The sequence below is a fragment of the Sorex araneus genome, chromosome 2 (genome assembly GCF_027595985.1).
Source record: "Sorex araneus isolate mSorAra2 chromosome 2, mSorAra2.pri, whole genome shotgun sequence".
Classification (NCBI taxonomy): domain Eukaryota; kingdom Metazoa; phylum Chordata; class Mammalia; order Eulipotyphla; family Soricidae; genus Sorex; species Sorex araneus.
Genome location: NC_073303.1, coordinates 208,930,412 through 208,951,058, shown reverse-complemented (window position 1 = coordinate 208,951,058; position 20,647 = coordinate 208,930,412). Strand labels below are relative to the sequence as shown.

Below are 20,647 nucleotides of genomic sequence, written 5' to 3'. Positions count from 1 at the left end.
ACTTTTCTCCTAGACATTCATTCCTTTCTTTCTCCTTTTCAGCTTCATCTGGGATAAAAGATGTGTGACCAGACCTTCCTAGTCAATGTGTTTGGCTCCTGTGACAAATGTTTCAAACAAAGAGCACTGAGACCAGTTTTCAAGAAATCTCAACAGCTCAGCTACTGTTCAGTATGCGCAGAAATCGTAAGTGCCACTTCAGCATTTTTAATGGAGTCACCTGTCTCATCTCCTGTTTCGAAGCAGTGTCTGGTGACTGTGCCGGGCCGCCGAGTTCCCAGAGAGTCTGTCTACACACAAGAATTTTGGGGGCTGGAGCGATAGCACAGCGGGTAGGGCGTTTGTCTTGCATGCAGCCAACCCGGGTTCAATTCCCAGCATCCCATAGGATCCCCTGAGCACCACCAGGAGTGATTCCTGAATGCAGAGCCAGGAGTAACCTCCGTGCATCTGCCGGGTGTGACCCAAAAATTAAAAAAAAAAAAAATTTAGCATATCCAAGAGAGAGCAGTTGTGGTATATGTGTGTGTATGTGTTTGTGTATGTGTTTGTGAAATAGCTCTGGCCACTCACAGGATTTAATGATAATCAAATTAATTAATTTGATAAAATATCTGAACATTATCTAGCACAGAAATGTTCCAGATAATGTTATTTTAAGGCTACTTGATTCTTCTTTTGTCATCTAGTTTTTTAGTGTGTGTGTGTGTGTGTGTGTGTGTGTGTGTGTGTGTGTTTTGAATGGGGGTGTTTGCAAGCAGGCAAGCTAAAAGTTACTGGCCAAAAAGCATTTCCTGAGCCCCTTTCTAAGGCCTGTGATGGCCAGAGGTAAGATCATTACAGGGCCTATGCACTGTAGCACTGTAGCACTATCGTCAGTTGTTCATCGATTTGCTCGAGTGGGCACCAGTAACGTCTCCAGTGTGAGACTTGTTGTTACTGTTTTCGGCATATTGAATATGCCACAGGTAGCTTGCCAGGCTCTGCCGTGCAGGCGGGATACTCTCGGTAGTTTGCCGGGCTCTCCGAGAGGGGCGGAGGAACTGAACCCAGGTCGGCCACGTGCAAGGCAAACGCCCTACCTGCTGTGTTATCACTCCAGTCCGCTGTATTTGTGTAAGTGAATTAATTGCTACCTGCTACACTTTTTTTCATTTTTTTTAAGCCATAAACACATAAACACAGGTTTCTTCTATCCCGTCCTGCCACTACCACCACTCTTACTCTCGCTCATCAGGAATAACCATAGAGAAAACTTGGGCTATCTGATCTGGTGTTTCCGCCACCTTTCTAAATACTATCACTACATGATCATTTAGAATTTCAGTTTTACAGACTTTCTATTGACAGTGATTAAAACCTGCCCTTGGGGGCGTGGCCGGGGCGGGGCCTCACGAGCGAGGCGAGGCCGGGGCGGGGCCTCGAGCGCGCGCGCGCGAGGGGTGAGAAAGACAGACGTCGGCTGGGGCGGGGCCGGGGCGGGGCCTCGCGAGCGAGGCGGGGCTGGGGCGGGGCCTCGAGCGCGCGCGCGAGGTGGTGGGGAGAGGGAGAGCCACAGAGACAGAGGGAGAGCGAGAGAGCGGCGGGGGCGGGGCCGGGCCGGGGCCGGGCCGGGGCTGCGCGCGCGCGCGCGGGGCCGAGCGAGAGCGCGCGCGCGGCGGGGGCGGGCCGGGCCGGGCTGCGCCGCGCTGCGCTGGGCCCGCCGCGCGCTCACCTTGTCGCCGTGCCCCGGCCGCTGCCCGCGAAGATGGCCACCGACGGGCTCCACGAGAACGAGACGCTGGCGTCGCTGCGGAGCGAGGCGGAGAGCCTGAAGGGCAAGCTGGAGGAGGAGCGGGCCAAGCTGCACGACGTGGAGCGTGAGTCCGGCCCGGGGCCCCGCGCGCGCCCGCGCCGACCCCCAGGCCCGAGCCAGCCCCCCCACCCCGGCCCCGGTCAGCTCTCGGCGGGGAGGGCGCGTGCCGGGCGCACACCCGACCCGGCTGACCCCCAGCGCCCCAGACGGCCCCCTGCGCACTGCCGGGGATGACCCCTGAGCACAGAGCCAGGAGCGACCCCCGAGCATCTCCTGCTGTGGCCTCAAAGCGAAATACATATTCTGTCCGGGGATGGGGTGGGGTGGGGGGCTCGCCCTGCGGTGGGCAGCCCAGACGCTGCAGGCCCCGGGGCCAGCGGGGCCAGCGCCTCCGTTATCCAGAGCCCGCGCCTAACGCCTAACGCTTGACGCCGACTCTCGGTCCCGGTCCCGGGGAGGGTTTGGCAGAACAGGAGCAGTTACATAACTGGCCGGGGCGGGGGTGATTGGCAGCTCCGGGCCCGCGGGACCCAGCACCCAGCACCCAGCACCCGCCCCCTGACTGCGCTGTCATCCCAGGGCAGGGAGGTGAGCAGGTGGTGCGACCCGAAGGCACGAGCATTCCCCGGGGTTGGGGGGGGGGGGTCTTCTAGCCTGACCGAGGTCCTGTGGCCGAGGGGAGGCAAGAAGGTGAGGAGGGAACTGGCCCATCGCTTCTGTGCAAAAGGCGGCGGTCAGCAAGGAGGAGGGAGGCCAGGGACAGGTGTGTCCCCTGCAAGGAGGGGGGAAGGCCGGGGACAGGTGTGTCCCCTGCAAGGAGGGGGGAAGGCCGGGGACAGGTGTGTCCCCTGCAAGGAGGGGGGAAGGCCGGGGACAGGTGTGTCCCCTGCAAGGAGGGGGGGGAGGCCGGGGACAGGTGTGTCCCCTGCAAGGAGGAGGGGAAGGCCGGGGACAGGTGTGTCCCCTGCAAGGAGGGGGGGAAGGCCGGGGACAGGTGTGTCCCCTGCAAGGAGGGGGGAAGGCCGGGGACAGGTGTGTCCCCTGCAAGGAGGAGGGGAAGGCCAGGGACAGGTGTGTCCCCTGCAAGGAGGGGGGGAAGGCCGGGGACAGGTGTGTCCCCTGCAAGCCCACCGACTGGCCCCTGCGTGTGCGTGCGTGTCGGTGCAGGGGCAGGGCCCTCTTTTGATCTGGACAGCAGAGTGACCCACAGTGGACAGTGCCTGGACGCCACTCTCAGAGGGGCTCTGGGGAATTTTCTGACTGACAGCGGGAGTATGTCTATAAATCTGTCAAAAGGAATCAAAAACCAGCAACTCTAATTTCTTTTCATTTCACTTCAATTCTGTCGATTCCAAATACCAGCCCTAGCGTCCAAAGCTTCCAGATTATATGATTCTGTTGTTTCCTAGCCCCCACCTCCCTGCACCACACATAGTTCCCCAAGCCCTGCCAGGAAGGCTCCATGAGAATAAACCAGGAACCAGATCCAAGAAAACCCAAAACAGGGACTGGAGCGACACAGTAGGTAGGGCATTTGCCTTGCATGCGGCCGACCCAGATTTGAATCCCAGCATCCCATATGGTCCCCTGAGCACCGCCAGGAGTAATTCCTGAGTGCAGAGCCAGGAGTAACCCCTGTGCATCGCCAGGTGTGACCCCCCCAAAAAAATAAAATAACCCAAAACAACCTCCCCCAAATTATATGGGCCCTAGGGGGCTGGAGAAATAGCACAGTGGGTAGGGCATTTGCCAACCCGAGTTTGATTCCCAGCATCCCATATGGTCCCCTGAGCACCGCCAGGTATGACCAAAAAAAAAAAATAATATATACACACACACACACACACATATATATATACATATATCGGCCCAAGATTGTGACGGTTGAAAATTAATATTAAGCATCTTTTTTTTTTATTTTTGCTTTTCTTTGGGTCATATCCGGCAATAGCTCAGGGGTTACTCCTGGCAGTGCTCAGGGGACCATATGGGATGCTGGGAATCGAACCTGGGTCAGCCGCATGCGAGACAAGCGCCCTCCCCACTGTGCTACCGCTCCAGCCCCTGTTATTAAGCATCTCATTCATTCCTTCGGCAAAGACCGATTGGGTTCCCGCTGTGGGAAGCTGGAGAAGATTCACCTGTCACGTGCTCCCTCCGTGCCAGGATGCCCCGTGTCGCCACCCCCGTGGGAGAACCGAGAGGCACGAATGTCAGCTGCTGCCCCAGAGGGCAGCTGCTCTCTTGTGACCGAGGCAGTGTGATAGTTCCAGGCCTCTGTTCTGAAGGCCCGGCCCCAGGACGCTCTGCTCCCTGCTGCCCCCTGCTGGCGCCCAGCCTCGAGGCTTCTGCACAGCCGACCATCGGGTGCTCGAAGCTCCCGGTGAAGAAACCGAATGAGCAGTTGTGTGCACTCTGGGGGAGTGATCATCAGCCGGCCAATATAAACCACATTTGCCCAAGCCGAGAGCCCGCAGATAACTTCCGAAGCCCATCAGCGCATTTGCAGCTGTGTCTCTTACTTCCTGGCACTCAGGTCTTTCACAGCCCTGAGCTTGCTGGATGCACCGCTTGGCAGATAGATAGGAGCAGGCTTGCGCGGGAGGGGACGGATCCCTGTGTGGGGAGGGAAAATGCACCGGAGTAAATCATTACTGGTGGAGATGTGCTCCGAGTCTCACTATGGAAGGACTAAGGGCAGACCTCAGGTTTTCTTTCCCAGTAAGAGGGGCTTTAGAAACTGCCCGTCAGGGCCTGAGCCATAGGACTGTGGGGAGGCATTTGCCCTGCAAACAACCAACCCAGGTTCAACCCCTGACAACCGTATGGTTCCCTGAGCAGAGAGCCAGGGGTAACCCCTGGACATTGCAGGGTGTGTCCTAGTAGAAACAAAACAAAAATCAGTTTTATCCCCATGCTGAGAATTCTCAGCAGTAGAGAGTTCTATAAAAAAAAAACTTAGAAGAATGGAGAAAAATCAGTGTTTTTAGACTCCACTCAGTGTGTGTGTCTTTGAAAGACTTCTGTGCTGTTCGTGGCAGTCAGTCCTGGCAGCTGTTGGAACAGCAGTGTTGAACAGCGGCATTACAGTGGCAGAGCACCCTCCATTTTTAACTTTGCTATTAACAAAATATCAAAAAGAGAGGCATTATAATTGTCTAGTGCTTTATAGTCTAGCAACTTTTTTTATAGTTTGGGTTTATTTTATTTTATTTTAGAGACTTCTTTTTATTTTATTTTTGTTTGAGTTTATTTTTTGGCCCATACCCAGCTGTGCGCAGGGCTTCCTCCTGGCTCTTCGCTCAGGGATCACTGCTGGTGGTGCTCGGGGGACCCTGTGTGGTGCCAGGAGTGGAACTGGGCTTGAGGGCCTCCATGTCTGTGCTGTAGTATCGCTCCGGCCCTTCACAGAGACTTTTGACGTGTTCACTCTTTTGTTGCTTATCCCAAGAACCTGGGGTCACCTGTGAGAAGCCAGGGCCCTCTGGAGGAGTCGCCGTTTGCAGAAGACCCACGGCTAGCCTGGGGAGAGCCTGTGCTGAGACTCGGCGGCGCGGGTGTTCACGCCACATTGCCGTGGGAGCTGCCGCCGGGCTCCGGGGAGGCCCTCGGGGACATCGAGGATTCTGGCCTTGAAAATAGGGAATACAGGGCCGGAGCCATAGCACAGCGGGGAGGGCGTTTGCCTTGCACTCGGCCGACCCAGGTTCAAACCCCAGCATCCCATATGGTCCCCTGAGCACCAACAGGGGTAATTCCTGAGTGCAGAGCCAGGAGTCACCCCTGAGCATTGCTGGGTGTGACCCAAAAAGAAAAAAAGAGAGGGGGAGAGAGAGAGAGAGAGAGAGAGAGAGAAGAGAGAGAGAGAGAGAATAGAGCATCACTAAGTTCCGACTGACTTCAAAGAGCAAGAAGTAATTATGCGGGGGAAGAGAAAACGTTGCTCGTTTTATGTTAGTAGCAACATTAAAAATGCAGTGAGAAAAACTGCAGTGCCTGGTTCAGACAAGAATCATTAACAGGGGGCTGGAGCAATAGCACGGCGGGGAGGGCGTTTGCCTTGCACGCAGCCGACCCGGGTTCGATTCCCAGCATCCCATAGGGTCCCCTGAGCACCGCCAGTAGGACCCCTGAGTGCAGAGGCAGGCGTAAATTCTGAGCACCAGGTGTGGTCCCAAAACCAAAACTAAGAAAATCGAGACAGTGCCCCTCGGGGCGCTCTGCGGCGTCACGTGGCAGTGACAGTGCTCCCCCTCCCCCCACGGTCCTTCGGCTGTTCCCACACGGGGCGTGTCACCGCCTGGACTCCGCCCTGTGGGCGCGTCTCAGGGTTCCCAGGACGAGGCGCGGAGGGCGAAAGGGCCTTGGACCCCACAGCCTTGGGGCCGCCTCCCCCCAGCCGGGCTCTGGCACGAGGGGCGCCTGGTCCCCGGCGGGCACTGCCATGTTGTCCCCACGCCACGCCAGGCCTGCCCCCGGCGGGTTCCAGCTGGTGCCCCTCAGAGAGGCGCATGGTCCCCGCCCAGTGCTGGTCCGGGGGGCTCCTTCCCGGGACGTGCATCATGTCTCCGGACAGCGAGCACTGTACGCAGAGCTGCTTTTTCTTTCTTAAAAAAAATTTTGATTTACACTATTGTTAATAGTAGGGGCTCATGGGGCTGGAGCGAAAGCACAGCGGGTAGAGCGTTTGCCTTGCACGCGGCCGACCCGGGTTCGATTCCCAGCATCCCATATGGTCCCCTGAGCACCGCCAGGAGTAATTCCTGAGTGCAGAGCCAGGAGTAACCCCTGTGCATCGCCGGGTGTGACCCAAAAAGCAAAAAAAAAAAAAAAAAAAATAGTAGGGGCTCATGAGCACAGAGTCCTGAGCCCAGAGGGGGAGTGTCTGCGGCCCCCGGGCCACCGTCTCCCCGCCCGCCCGGGTGAGCTCAGTTCTGTTGCCCAGCTCTCGGGCCCTGTCGCCTTTGGCCCTGGTCAACCCCGCGCCCTGTGTCGGTGTGCCCCACGCAGGGGCGGCCATGCTGGTCCGACCCTGTCCTGACTGGCCCTGCACCCGCCCTCCCCTGGCCCCGGCCTCTCCCGTGTCTCCAGTGAGTGGATCTACTGTCGGTGGTTGCCATCCTCCTCCTTTTCCGCAGCACACACGGTCGGGGCACCTGCCCTGTCCCGTGTCGAGACCCGGCCCGAGGGGTCAGTGGGCTGCCCGGTCACAGCTCCTCCCAGGACAGCCGAGGGAAGCCCGGGTGTGATTCCCTCTCAGGGGGACGCGCTGCCACGGCTGGGCCCCCCCTTGGGGCCTCTTGAGCAGAGACTCGTCAGCAGGCCGGCCGGCTCTGTCCCCTCGCAGCACGCGGCCTCCGGCGGGAGGGTCCCGCAGTGCTCCGCAAATGCAAGTGTCCTGGGGCCTGGAGTGATAGCGCAGCATGTAGGGCGCTTGCCTTGCACGCAACTGAACCGGGTTCGAATCCCAGCTTCCCATATGGTCCGCTGAGCACCGCCAGGAGTGATTCCTGACTACATGAGCAGGAGTGACCCCTGTGCGTCGCCGTGTGTGACCCCCCCAAATAATAATAATTATAATAAAAAAAATTTACAAATGCAGGTGTCCTGAGCGCCACTGGGGGGTCAGCACGAGACAGCAGTCTGGTCCTCTCTGGGGCCAGAGAGGCCGTGCTGTGCGTCCTGCACACTGCCAGCCGGCTCCAGTCCCGGCCACCCTGGGTGGTCCCCTGCGCCCCACCAGGACTGATCCCCGAGTTCAGACCCCGGAGAGAGCCCAGAGCCCACCAGGCGCGGCCCCGCAGCAGACAAGAGCGTCACGGAGAGGCGCTGGGGCTGTGGTCGCTGAGAAGGACCCGTGTCCCCCGGTGTCCAGGCTGGCCCCCACTCACGGCACTGACCAGGGCTGTGTCCCCTGGTGTCCAGGCTGGCCCCTGCTCACGGCACTGACCAGGGCTGTGTCCCCTGGTGTCCAGGCTGGCCCCTGCTCTGGCACTGACCGGGGCCGTGTCCTTCCAGTGCACCAGGTGGCCGAGCGCGTGGAGGCCCTGGGACAGTTCGTCATGAAGACCAGGCGGACCCTCAAGGGCCACGGGAACAAAGTGCTCTGCATGGACTGGTGCAAGGACAAGAGGCGGATCGTGAGCTCGTCCCAGGTACGCTGCGGCGTCCTGTCCTGGGCGTGGGCGGGTTGGGGGCGGGGGGCGCCGTCTGCACACCCTCCCCTGGGCTTTGTGACTGCGTCTTCTCCAGAGGGCTCAGGAGTTCTCTGCTGTGGGGCTGGAGCGGTAGCACAGCGGGGAGGGCGTTTGCCTTGCGATGACCCGGGTTCGATTCCCAGCATCCCATAGGGTCCCCCGAGCACCGCCGGGGGTAATTCCCGAGTGCAGAGCCAGGAGTGACCCTTGAGCATCGCCAGGTGTGACCCAAAAAGAAAAAAAAAAGTATTCCCTGCTGCCCCCTAGACTCCACTACTTTGGGGAGATTTGGAAATGCTTGACCGACGCTGGCTGAGCCGGGGAGAATTCCTTCTCCCCAAGCGTGTTTTGAGCCACTTTTCCTTGTCCAGACAGAAGGTGTCAGTGATCGTGTTCAGCCCAGGAGTTCAGCAGTTCTCTTTGTTTATTTCTCTGGGTCACACCCAGCAGTGCTCTGGGCTCTGCACTCGGGGTTACCTGGGGTGCCGGGGAGGAGCCCGGCTCAGCCGTGCGCGAGGCAGGTGCCCTTCCCGAGCGCCGTCGCTCCCTCCCGGCTCAGCAGTTCTTGGTCCTTGGGGAACCAGGGTGAGGGATGCAGTGCTCTGAGAGCACCGGGTCCAGGCTCGGACCCTCCCCCGGAGCCGTGGAGGGGCGCTCCTGGCCTGCGGGGACTCTGGTCTCACGGGAACGGCCCCAAGGTCGCCTCGTGGGTGATGAGGGAGGGAGAAGGCCCCAGGCCTGTGGCTCCGTCAGGTACCAGAGGGCATTTCCGGTCTACTCGCACCCATGCCTGGCAGGAGGAGGCCGGGGTGCTGCTCCTGGTTTGTCCCTCCTGGCCGGTCGCAGCAGGGTTGAGGGCTGAAGGCCGCCGGAGGCGCGACCCACTCACTGACCCTTTCCCTGGGGCGGCTGGATAGCCTTGCCCGTGCAGGTAACTTCTCACATTGCAGTGCTCAGTTCTCTGTTCTTCTCCTCCCCGGCCCAGGACGGGAAGGTGATCGTGTGGGACTCCTTCACCACCAACAAGGTGAGACGCACGGGGGCCCGCGGGACGGCAGGCAGGGCCCAGCTGTGCCCGGGTGGCCCCAAACTGACCGCCACCCTCCACTGAAGGTGCTGTGGCCAGCGCCCGGCTCTGTCCTCGTGCCCGCCCAGCACCCTCTGAAACTGAGTCTGGGGTAGGCAGTCACTCCGGCGGCCCCACCGAGAGGGCCAGCACCTTCCCCAGGGGCGGCCGGTTCCCCTCTGGACAGCGGGGGCCGCCCCCGTCCCGGCTCTCCACCTCCATCTCGGGCCAGGCTGAGAGCACTGGGACCTGGGAGCCCCCAGCCCCTCCACAGTGGGCAAGGGGTGCCCAGCCCGCAGGACCCCTGCATTGAAAGCCCCGAGCACTTCTTGGGAGAGTGCTCCCCCCGAAAGAACTTTCCCTTGTAGAAAATGTGGCGGCTGTGGTAAGGCTGGGGCTGAGCCCGCGTCGCCGCCTTTGCCCTTTGCAGGGCCCGGGGTCCGGGCTGCCAGGAGCGGCCCTCACCCCATCTGTGTGTTTCAGGAGCACGCCGTCACCATGCCCTGCACGTGGGTCATGGCCTGTGCCTACGCGCCCTCGGGCTGCGCCATCGCCTGCGGGTAAGTCAGGGCACACGCCCCCCACTGGCCGGGCCCAGGGCTCTGCACGGGCTGTTGCTTTGTCCCGGGGATGTCCAGACCGGGGGAGGGTCAGCCAGACTGCGCCCTCTGCGTGGCAGTGCCCAGCTCGGGAAGCAGGGGGTGACGCAGAGAGAGACGCTGTCCCAAAGCCCCCTCCTGCCCCACGTCCAGACCTGGAATAGTGACAGAAACTGATCATCTCTCTTATTTTGGGTTTTTGTTTTTGCTTTTTGGGTCACACCCGACGATGCACAGGGGTTACTCCTGGCTCTGCACTCAGGAATTCCCCTGGCAGTGCTCAGGGGACCATATGGGATGCTGGGATTCGAACCTGGGTCGGCTGCGTGCAAGGCAAACGCCCTCCCCGCTGTGCTATCGCTCCAGCCCCCATCTCTCTTATTTTTAAAGAGAAAAAAAAATCATCTGTAGGTGTACAGGGGTTGGGGGAGGGACATTCTTCTTTATAGGAAATGCTAACAGGGAATTATTAAATCATAAAATTTTGTGCCATTTTCTACCCCTAACCTAATTTATTTTTCAAGGAAAGCTGTTTGGAGGATAGGATATTCATAAAGTCCCCAAGTATTTTACCACAAATTGTTCCTAATTGCCAGAAGAGGGGTCCCACTTTGGGGCTGGAGTGATAGCACAGCGGGTAGGGCGTTTGCCTTGCACGCAGCCGACCCAGGTTCGAATCCCAGCATCCCATATGGTCCCCTGAGCACTGCCGGGGGAATTCCTGAGTGCATGAGCCAGGAATGACCCCTGTGCATCACCGGGTGTGACCCAAGAAGCAAAAAAAAAAAAAAAAAAAGGAGGGGTCCCACAGGGCACTTGCCTTGCTCACGTCTGAGCCGGGTTCAATCCCCAGTATCCCAGATGGTCTGAGTCCACCAGGAGTGATCCCTGAGCACAGAGCCAAGAGTAAGCCTTGAGCACTGCCGGGTATGCTCCCCTGAGCCCCCCCAGCCCCTGACTCCTCCCCCTACACACACACACACACACACACACACACACACACCGATGTGATGATGATTCAGTAACTATAGGACAGTGTTCTTATTTTTGGGGAGATACAGTTCTGCAAATTAAAGCATTTATTTATTGATTATTTAATTTTTTGCTTTTTGGGTCACACCTGGGTATGCTCAGGGGTCACTCCTGGGTTTTGCACTCAGGAATTACTCCTGGCGGTGCTCAGGGGATCCTATGGGATGCTGGGAATCGAACCCGGGTTGGCTGCGTGCAAGGCAAACGCCCTACATGCTGTGCTATCGCTCCAGCCCCATGCAAATTAAAGCATTTAGACATAATGCCTCAGGCCTGCAAGTTGTAGTTAAATTGTTCATAATCTGGGGGCTGGAGGGATAGCACAGTGGGTAGGGCGTTTGCCTTGCACGCGGCCGACCTGGGTTCGATTCCCAGCATCCCATAGGATCCCCTGAGCACCGCCAGGGGTAATTCCTGAGTACAGAGCCAGGAGTAACCCCTGTGCAACACCGGGTGTGACCCAAAAAGCAAAAATAAATAAATAAATAAATAAATCATAATTTGCCCCTACCCCCTCCCGAAGAAAAATAGGATCCAGTGCCAAGTCCAAGAGTAGGATCCAGTGTGTCTGGGAGACTCTGCCCTCCAGTCCCCGGGCTTTCTTTTGGTTTTACCGTGCCTCTGAGTAGCATAAAGACAGAAACTGGGGGATGGTTGCAATCCGGGTGTGTTACCCCAGGGGCGAGTTTCTGGCACTCCTGAGCTCGGTGCAAGGCCCTGGCCCCTGCCGGACGCCTCTCTCTCTCTCGTGCAGGGGTCTGGACAACAAGTGTTCCGTGTACCCGCTGACCTTTGACAAGAACGAGAACATGGCTGCCAAGAAGAAGTCGGTGGCCATGCACACCAACTACCTGTCGGCCTGCAGCTTCACCAACTCGGACATGCAGGTGAGCGGGCCCAGGGCCGCCAGCAGGGGGCGCCTGGCGCAGGAGGAGATGCGGGGCTGGCGATGCCCACTCTCCTCTGTGCCGAGTGTCTGCGCCACTGCTGCTCTACCCACGTGCGTGACATCCTGGCTCGGGCGGCAGCAGCGGCTGATGGTCGAGACAGGCCGGGCAGGCGGCGCTGACTTCCCTGCACCCGCCTGGGTGGCCTCTGTCGGCTCAGCCCCCACCAGCCCTGCCCAGTTGGGGGGAGCCGGGGGGGGCGTCGGGCAGCCCGAGAGGGTCTCTGGAGGCCCACATGCGCCCTGCGGACAGCGAGAACCGTGCAGGGGCTGGGTCGTAGTTGAGGGTTTTCAGGGGTGCTCGGGGCCCAAGTGCTCTCCTGGTCATCCTCAGGGCCGTTCCTGGTGGCGCTGAGCCTGGGTGCTCCCTGCCGGGGCTCTGCATGCGGGTCTGTCGGAGGACGGGGTGCCGCGGGAGGGCAGGGATGGGGTGGCGCGAGCCTGGCGGGAACGGGCCCGTGGCATTCCGTGGCGCTCCGGAGCACTGTGCCCGAGTCAGGGTGTGCGTGGCCAGGCAGGTGCCCGCGGGGGCCGTGTCGCTGCGTGTCCGTGGGCTCTGAGGGGAGGCCCAGGCCGGGCTCAGCCCTGGCGCTGCCCTGAGCACTCTCCCGGGAGCTGTGCCCGCGAGACCCAGCGGCCTGGCCGTGATGGGGACGGGGCCTCCCTACCCAGGGCCCCGGTGGGACTCCGCTCATCGGGGCAGCCGCCAGCCCGCCTCGCCCCTGCCTGGTGCGCGGCAGAGCGGGGAGCGGAGGAAAGAGGCACTGGCGTGGCCGGGTCCCCGCGCCGGTGACACTGTGTGGGCATCGCAGGAACACGCGGGCCACGCGCGCTCTCCTCCCCCTGCAGATCCTGACGGCGAGCGGGGACGGGACCTGTGCCCTGTGGGACGTGGAGAGCGGGCAGCTGCTGCAGAGCTTCCACGGGCACGGCGCCGACGTGCTCTGCCTGGACCTGGCGCCCTCGGAGACTGGCAACACCTTCGTGTCGGGGGTGAGCACCCGGCTACTCCCGCGGGGGCACCCACCCGGTCCACAGGGAGCGGGGAGCGTCTCTGGTCCTGGGAGAGGGGCCCTCAGGGTGTCCGCCACATCTGAGACTGACACGGCGGGGCTGGAGCCACAGCACAGCGGGGAGGGCGTTTGCCTGACACGCGGCCGACCAGGGTTCGATTCCCAGCATCCCATAGGGTCCCCCGAGCACCGCCAGGAGTCATTCCTGAGTGTAGAGCCAGGAGTGACCCCTGAGCATCGCCGGGTGTGACCCAAAAAGAAAATATTTAAATTAAAATAAATAAATTAAAATGACATGACCTGGGGCCAGGGCAGTAGTGCAGCTGGGAGGGTGCCGGCCTTGCACGCGGCCAGCCTGGGTTCGATCCCTGGCATCCCATATGGACCCGTGAGTCCACAGGGAACAACTCCTGAGCTGAGAGCCAGGAGCTTCGCTGGGTGTGGCCCCAAAACAGACAAAACGTGCTGGAAGTGTCATCGCGCAGGGACCCGAGAGCAGAGCGGGTGACGGCACTCTCCCTGCACACAGCACGCCCGGGTCCAGTCCCCTGAACTCTGTGGGGGCCCCTCAGCCCCCAGCAGTGACCGCTGACACATCCCCGTGTGACCCAAAGCAAAAGTAAGACCAGAGAGTCTTTGCTGCACACACAGCGGGTGGGCGAGCGGGAGGGGGCGCTGCAGGCGGGCAGGACGCGGGGACGGGGCAGCCCCCTCCACTCCCCGCCCCTGCCCTGGAGGCAGCGACTGGGGTCCTCCGAAAGGCCGCTCCTCCTTCCCTGCCCTTTGCCCCGAGTGCCTGTGGGGAGGCCTGGCCCTGGCCCCTGCGCTGAGTGCCCCACGCGGGTCTCTGCCTGCCCCGCCCCACCCCACCTGCTTCCCCGGATTCTCCCGCATCGGGGCGCTGTGCAGTGTCAGGTCACGCAGATTTCTGCTGGCTTCAGACAGGCGCGTGAGACGGGGCCGGAGTGCGTGCAGGGAGGAGGGTCCCGGTTTGACCCCCAGTACCCAGGTGGTCTCCTGAGCACTGCCCAGTGTGCCGCACGCCCGCCCCCCTTACAGGGCCGCTCCCGGCTGGGGCAGCCTTCTCTGAGGAGCTCCACACCCTGTGGACGCAGCCCCCTTCCTGCCCGCCTCCCCCCACCCCGTCAGGTGCTCAGGGCTGACTCCTCTAGGCTCAGGGGACCCCGCGGCGACCTGGGGCCGAGCCTGAGTGGAACCAACCAGTGTGCCGCTGACTGTCGAACCCTGCCAGCTCACAGCAGGGCTGCGGGCAGGAAGCAGCCGGTGTGCCTGAATCATGAGCGCACCGTCCTGCTTCACGCCCCGGGCAGGGTGCACACCCAGCCGCGTCGCGGAGCCGGGAACGGCCCTGGCGAGGCAGCTCACCGGCCACTCCCGAGTCTGCACATTCCCAGCCAGGCGTGTGACAGGCATGTGGCAGGCATGTGGCAGGCATGTGGCAGGGCTGGTGCCTGCAGGGCAAGCGCCCCCCCCCCGCTGTGCTGTGGCTCCGCCCCACCCTGGCCTTGTAGGCCTGACTGGCTGAGGGGGCTCAGGGACAGTCCCCTCGGGAAAGGTGTGGGGTGGCCACTTACCCAAGCTGTATTGGCAGGCCGTGTGGGCCACACGCAGAGGAGCTCGGGGGATACAGGCGGTGTCTGGAGGCCTTCCCGGGGTGGCCATAACTCGGGTCCGTTTGCATCTGTAGGGCTGTGACAAGAAAGCCATGGTGTGGGACATGCGCTCGGGCCAGTGCGTGCAGGCCTTTGAGACCCACGAGTCCGACATCAACAGTGTCCGGTCAGTGAGTAGAACACCAATGCTCGGCTCCGCCCGGACCCCGCCCTTGCACTGTCCACTTGACCTCGGAGCGAGGCGTCCCCAGCACAGACAGCAGCCGGGGGCACGCAAACAGTGCTCCAGAGCTCTTGAGTACTGGCCCTCAAGAGCGGGCATTACTGCACTGCGTGGAATCAGGCCAGTTGGCCCGTTCAGCCACGTGGTGTATTCACTCGCACAGCAGCCGGGGGCGCCCGCGCAGTTCACAGCTGTGGGGGGGCAGTGGGCGCGGGGTGTGCTGCAGGGCTAACAGATGTGCGAGTCTGAAGAATGGGGACGAGGGAGGTGGGCAGGGCCGGCTGAGAAGGCGCCACTCAGACCAAGGTCAGGACGCAGGGAGGGAGGAGCGGGTTGCCCCTGGAGGAGGGCTGCAGGGGTGAGGGAAACTTTAGCTGACCACGGGCCGCAGACACAGGGCAGTGGCTTTGCGTGCGCCTGGCCCGGCTTGGTCCCCGGCACCCTGGATGGGTCATGAACCCAGTGTGCTGCTGGGCGTGGCCCGGAGCCCCCATCAGACGGGGGCACACCGCGTGGGTCAGGTGCGGTCCCTTCCGTGGCTGCCGCAGGTACCGTCGCGGTGACCTGGCCTGCCCGACCCCGCTGTGGGCGCCTGACAGGCAAGTGTCACACGCTCCTCGCTGCAGCTCCCTCCCCCCTGCCCAGGCGCGGGGCTGGCAGAGGTGCCAGACTGGCACCAGGGTTTGAGCCCAGGCTGCAGGCTGCGGTTAGGCTGCCTCCTTGACCCAGACCCCGGCGCAGGGACACCAACACTTCCTCCCGCCCACCAGCCCTGCGGCACTCTCCTGCCGGCCGCCAGGGTTCGGGTGAGGGTTTGGCCCAGAACCGCAGATCCCTGGGGGCTCCTGAGCCCCGCCCGCCCCCGAGGGAGAGGGCAGAGGGCAGCAGTGCCTCACTGGAGCTTGCAAACGTAGGAGGTGTTTGCAGAGTAGACTGAGAAATCGGGGAGCCCGGGCCGTGTCTGAAGAGCACTGAGGGGTGAGCTGGCGCGGAGACCTTGAGACAGTCAGACCTGCCTCGGTAGGACACACAGGTGTGTTCCCCGGAAGGTCGCGAGGATGCCCGCCCGGCAGCAGGAGTGACCGTGGCACTGTCCGGCTCCCTACTCTGGGGCAGCGCAGGAGAAGGGAAGTCGAGGGACACCTGGCTCCGGGACAGAGGACGGAAGGCCAGTGACGCACACTCGGGCCGGCGGCGTTAGGGCCCGGCAGAGCAGCACCCATGGGTGCTCAGGGGACCGTGCAGGGCTGGGCCGGCGCCGGGGGCCTCAGACATGCACGTCTGGTGCTCTGGCCCCGCCAGCGCTGACTCGGGGTGACCTGTGGGTCCCGGCAGAGGCTCCTCCCGGCACCTGCCCCATCGCTGCCTCCCTGGGCTCAGAGTCGGCCTGCAGTGGGCTGGGGGCCACGGGGGTGCTGACGGCCCTCTCTGGTCTCCTGCAGACACACCTCCCCCCCACCCTCCCTCCCTCCCAGCAGCCTCCCTGCCCCTCTCCAGTGAGATGCCCGGGCGCGGCCCCAGGACCCTTGCAGATGGGTCTCCCAGACACCCGGTGCTGGGCGCAGTGCCTCTAACCACCTGCTTTCCCTCTGCTTTCTGCAGCTACTACCCGAGTGGAGACGCCTTTGCGTCAGGATCGGATGATGCCACGGTACGTCTCTAGACTCCGAGAGCCTCTCCTGTCCGAGGGAGAGGTGCCGGCTGAATCGTAGGCTTCCTTTTTGTTCTTCAGATTTGGGGGCCGCGCCCAGCAGTGCTCAGGGCTCACTCCTGGGGGCCTCGGGGGGCCACACGCAGCGCCGGGATCAGACCCGGGCGCACTCCAGCGAGGGCCCGTCTGCCGTGCTGTGTGTTTCAGGGCAGCTTTCTCCTCTGTCTCGTGATGCGGCTGACCTGGCACGGGCATTCGCAACCAAAGGCAAGAGCGTATCAGATGCAGGGAAACCATGCGGCGTCCCAGCTTAGGGCGAGCCTGGCCGGCCCGCACGGAGCATGCGTGTTAGTGCCTCGGGCCTGAGCGTCACTGTCGGGCCGAGCACTGTGCCTCACCTCTCTGGGCTGGAACTGGCAACTGAACCTGCAGACTGGGTTCATTGGGATAAACTGGGGGTGAGGGAGATCTACAGCAGCTCCATTTCTCCACCCAAGAAGTCGAGGCCGGGGAAATTCCTTTCTTTTTTCTCACTTTGAAGTGTATTATACTTTACTTTTTTTCATTTGTCATAGACAAATATATATTTTTCTGCCTTTTTTTTTAATGGGCCATACAGTGGTGCTCAGGGGCTGTTCCATCCATTTAAATATAGACATCAAATAGAATTAACCTGAAAAGATCAGACCAGACGTTAGTAATTATCTCAGCGAGTTGAGCTTTTATTGCCCTCTTTATGTTCTGTACGGTTTTTTTCCCTGCCTACTCTAAAATGAATTTGTAGGCTTTATCAGAAAAAAAGAAAAGAAAGAAAGGGTTTCACTTTTGTTCTGTGCCAGAAGAAATCTTCTGTTTGCTGCCTCATCTCCACTGATCAAATAGGTAAATAAGAATCAGGCTTGGAGCGACGGCACAGCAGGATGGCGCTTACGTTGTGTGCAGTCGACCCAGGTTCCATCCACGGCACCCCGTGTGGCTCCCCAGGCCCTGCAGAGACCCTGAGCGGGGCTGGAGCGATAGCACAGTGGGGAGGGCATTTGCCTTGCACGAGGCCGACCCGGGTTCGATTCCCAGCATCCCATATGGTCCCCTGAGCATCGCCAGGAGTGATTCCTGAGTGCAGAGCCAGGAGTGACCCCTGAGCATCGCTGGGTGTGACCCAAACAGGAAGAAAAAACAAACAGTGATCCCTGAGCACAGCCAGGAGGCAGCCCTGAGTACAGCTCGAGAGAGAAGTAGGGCTCGGCTGAGGGCTGATTCTGAGCGTGCCGCGGCCACAGAGCCCGGCCCTGCTTCCCCCAACGGGCCCCGCAGCTCAGCTCAGCGCCCCTTGTCCGTGTGTTTCGCCATAGTGTCGCCTGTACGACCTCCGTGCCGACCGGGAAGTGGCCATCTACTCCAAGGAGAGCATCATTTTTGGAGCGTCCAGCGTGGACTTCTCCCTCAGCGGTGAGACTGCCAGGCGTCCCCAGACGGGAGGGCAGGCCTCTCTCCAGGGAAGCCTGGTGCTTGGAGCCTGGCGGAACCAGGGCCAGGGCTGGCCCGTAATGGCCTTTGTGCCCTGCACTGGGGGACCTGCCCCGGCCCCAGCCCTGAACAAATGAGGTCAGACTCCACACCTGCTGAAAAGCCGCATCTGCGGGGCCTTCAGGCACATCCTGCCCGTCACCCCGCCCCGCAGCCCTGGAGCAGCTGAAGCATGACCCCCCGAATGCCCTGGATTCCGGCACCTCCGCCCTCGAGCTTGGGGGCTTGAGGTGACCGTCAGAATGCTGTGATGGCCCTTCCAGTTCCCCAGACATGCTCCTGTCACACACACACACACACACACACACACACACATACAGCCTTTGCATTTCCCCAGGCCCCAGACATGGTCCTGTGTCTCACACACACACACACACACACACACACACACACACACACACACACACACACACACACACACACACACACACACACACACACACACACACACAGCCTTTGCATTTCCCCAGACATGGTCCTGTCACTCTCTCTCTCTCTCTCTCTCTCACACACACACACACACAGAGCCTTCGCATACATGCTGCCACTGTGGCCGGGAATCCCTTCCTCTGTGACTGCATTACATTCCACACACCCTCGGACCCGCATGTCTGCCTGCCCAGGCCCCTGCACAGCAGCAGCTGAGGCTTCCTCCGGCCCCTGGCTCAGTCACTGATGAGTGAGCGAGTGAGCCAGGGAAAGAAAACAGCTCCCTCGCCCTCTGTCTTCCTGCCCCAGGCCGCTTGCTGTTTGCCGGGTACAATGACTACACCATCAACATCTGGGATGTGCTCAAGGGGTCCCGCGTCTCCATCCTGTTCGGACACGAAAACCGCGTCAGCACGCTGCGTGTCTCCCCTGACGGGACTGCTTTCTGTTCCGGGTCATGGGACCACACCCTTCGAGTAAGAGAAGCGTTCGGGCCTTCCTGGGAGTGTCAGCATGGGGGGTGGGTCTAGCAGAAGGGCAGCTTGCGGGCAGGGGCACAAGCCGTCACCCCAGCAGCGACTGAGCAAGGTTATTATCGCAGCTGCGGGCCAGCCGAGTCAGGAGCGTCAGACGGTTCCCTCTGACCTGAAAGATCTGCCAAGAGCTCTGGCAGACTGCAAGGCAGTCTCACCGCCCAGTGCTTGGGGGTCTGACTCTGGCCCTGGACTCTCAGGAGACCCAGAGGGGTGCAGGGAGCACCCCAGCCCCCGAGAGCATATGCTGAATGCATGTACGCATTTTCCTACCAAAAGTGCCCTCAGGCATCAAAAGCAAGACCAAATGTGCCGCCTACCCCAGTGTGGCAGGGCATAGACCAGAGGGTCTTCGTGGTGACTGGAAGCCAGGCAAACATCCCCAGGTCCGGGTTCTAATGCCGGGATAACCAGGACCTGGCGAGTTGGAGGCACCACAGTTCCACTTGCTGGGTGGGAGGGAGATTTCGGTCTCGAAACGGTCCTTCTCAGATGTGGCTTTCTCAGCACGGCGCTCAACAGTCTGCTCCTAAGGCACATACGTAAAATACTTCAGAATTCCTGAAACATTAACATTCTGACTCCATCTCCTCTGGAGTGTCCCTGGCCTCAGGGAGCTGTGTTGGTACAGATGGTTCCAGCATTCTCAGTTACTGACCCTTACAAGGGGCCGTGGGCGTCCTTCAGAATAATGGGGTCCATGTAAGGGGTTAAGAAATCTCTCTAAGGGGTGAGGCGTGAGCTCCCGTGGGGTGGGGCATGTCACTCTGACTTTCTTCCCATGAACTCAAGTTGACCACCAAGGGACTAACCATCTGCTTGTGTCTTGGCAGGTCTGGGCTTAGTCGCCCCCTCACAGTGCCCATCTGTGAGGCCCTTGTGGAGTCACACCTAACTCTGAGCATGTCCGAGGGTTGTGGTCGCACCGTGGACAGACACGCACTGCGTCTCAGCTCCGATACCACCCCCGGAACCTTCTCGGTGTCTGCACTTAGAACCACAGGAGTCAGTAGTACTTTTCAGTTTAGAGACTTTTTCAGATATCTATTTTTAAGGTTATTCCAATTATACTTGTCTCAACTTGATTCACTCTATTAGCATTGGATTTCTGTATCCAATATGGCCTATATTATTCCTTAAATCAAATTTGTGATTGGAATACTTTTTTTTTTTTTTTTTTTTTTTGCTTTTTGGGTCACACCCCAGCGATGCTCAGGGGTTACTCCTGGCTTTGCACTCAGGAATTACTCCTGGCGGTGCTTGGGGGACCATATGGGATGCCGGGGATCGAACCCGGGTCGGCCGCATGCAAGGCAAACGCCCTACCCGCTGTGCTATCGCTCCGGCCCCTGGAATACTTTTAAATAGACTTAAAAGACACATTTATTTATTTTGAGGTGCTGTGATTTACAATACTGTTACGATAGTTTCAGGCATATGTCATTCCAGCACCCCATCCCCCACCAATTAAAGTGGATTTTCGTGTATGCACTGTGATTTGTGCCACCTTTCTCTGGAAAGACTCATGTTAATGGACTATATGAGAAGGACTATTTTAGGTAAACCTGTAATAGAAGTTTCAGTTCCAGATGTAATTAGACTGAATCATTTTTTCTTAAGGTCTTGCATCCTGTTGTCTCTGTTCATCTCTGTGAACTGCTACAAATGATATAGGTACATAAAATGGACAGGATTTTTGATTTATGACTTCTGTGATATATGACTTTCATTTGAGGTAAAGCTAATGCTAATTGCAATACAGACACTTCTCAGAGCAGCAAGTCTTTCTGTGTGAAAACACAAAACTCCTTTAAACTTCAAATCTGTCAAGAGTATTAGTGGTATTAGAAGTCACAGTATCCACCCAGACTAAAGTGAATCTTGTCCATAAAAATTATGCTCAAGATTTTTTGCATTGCAATTATAATTACATACATAAAATGGTACTTCTAGTATTATGTTTGCTTCTCATGTTGAAAAAAATAACAGAAATAGCTTGCCT

At 59.7% G+C, this 20,647-nt stretch overlaps 1 protein-coding gene across 1 annotated transcript; it reads left to right on the top strand.

Annotated features, from left to right (window-relative positions):
* The first annotated feature begins 1,640 nt into the window (after positions 1–1,640).
* Positions 1,641–19,805, top strand: GNB5 (G protein subunit beta 5). The gene is made up of 11 exons (XM_004601670.2): positions 1,641–1,859; positions 7,814–7,950; positions 8,978–9,019; positions 9,542–9,618; positions 11,444–11,576; positions 12,485–12,628; positions 14,357–14,448; positions 16,108–16,156; positions 17,509–17,605; positions 18,422–18,588; positions 19,479–19,805. Exons 1-11 carry the CDS (start codon positions 1,748–1,750, stop codon positions 19,488–19,490), a joined length of 1,062 nt encoding a protein of 353 aa, XP_004601727.1. The 5' UTR covers positions 1,641–1,747; the 3' UTR covers positions 19,491–19,805.
* The last annotated feature ends 842 nt before the right edge of the window (positions 19,806–20,647 follow it).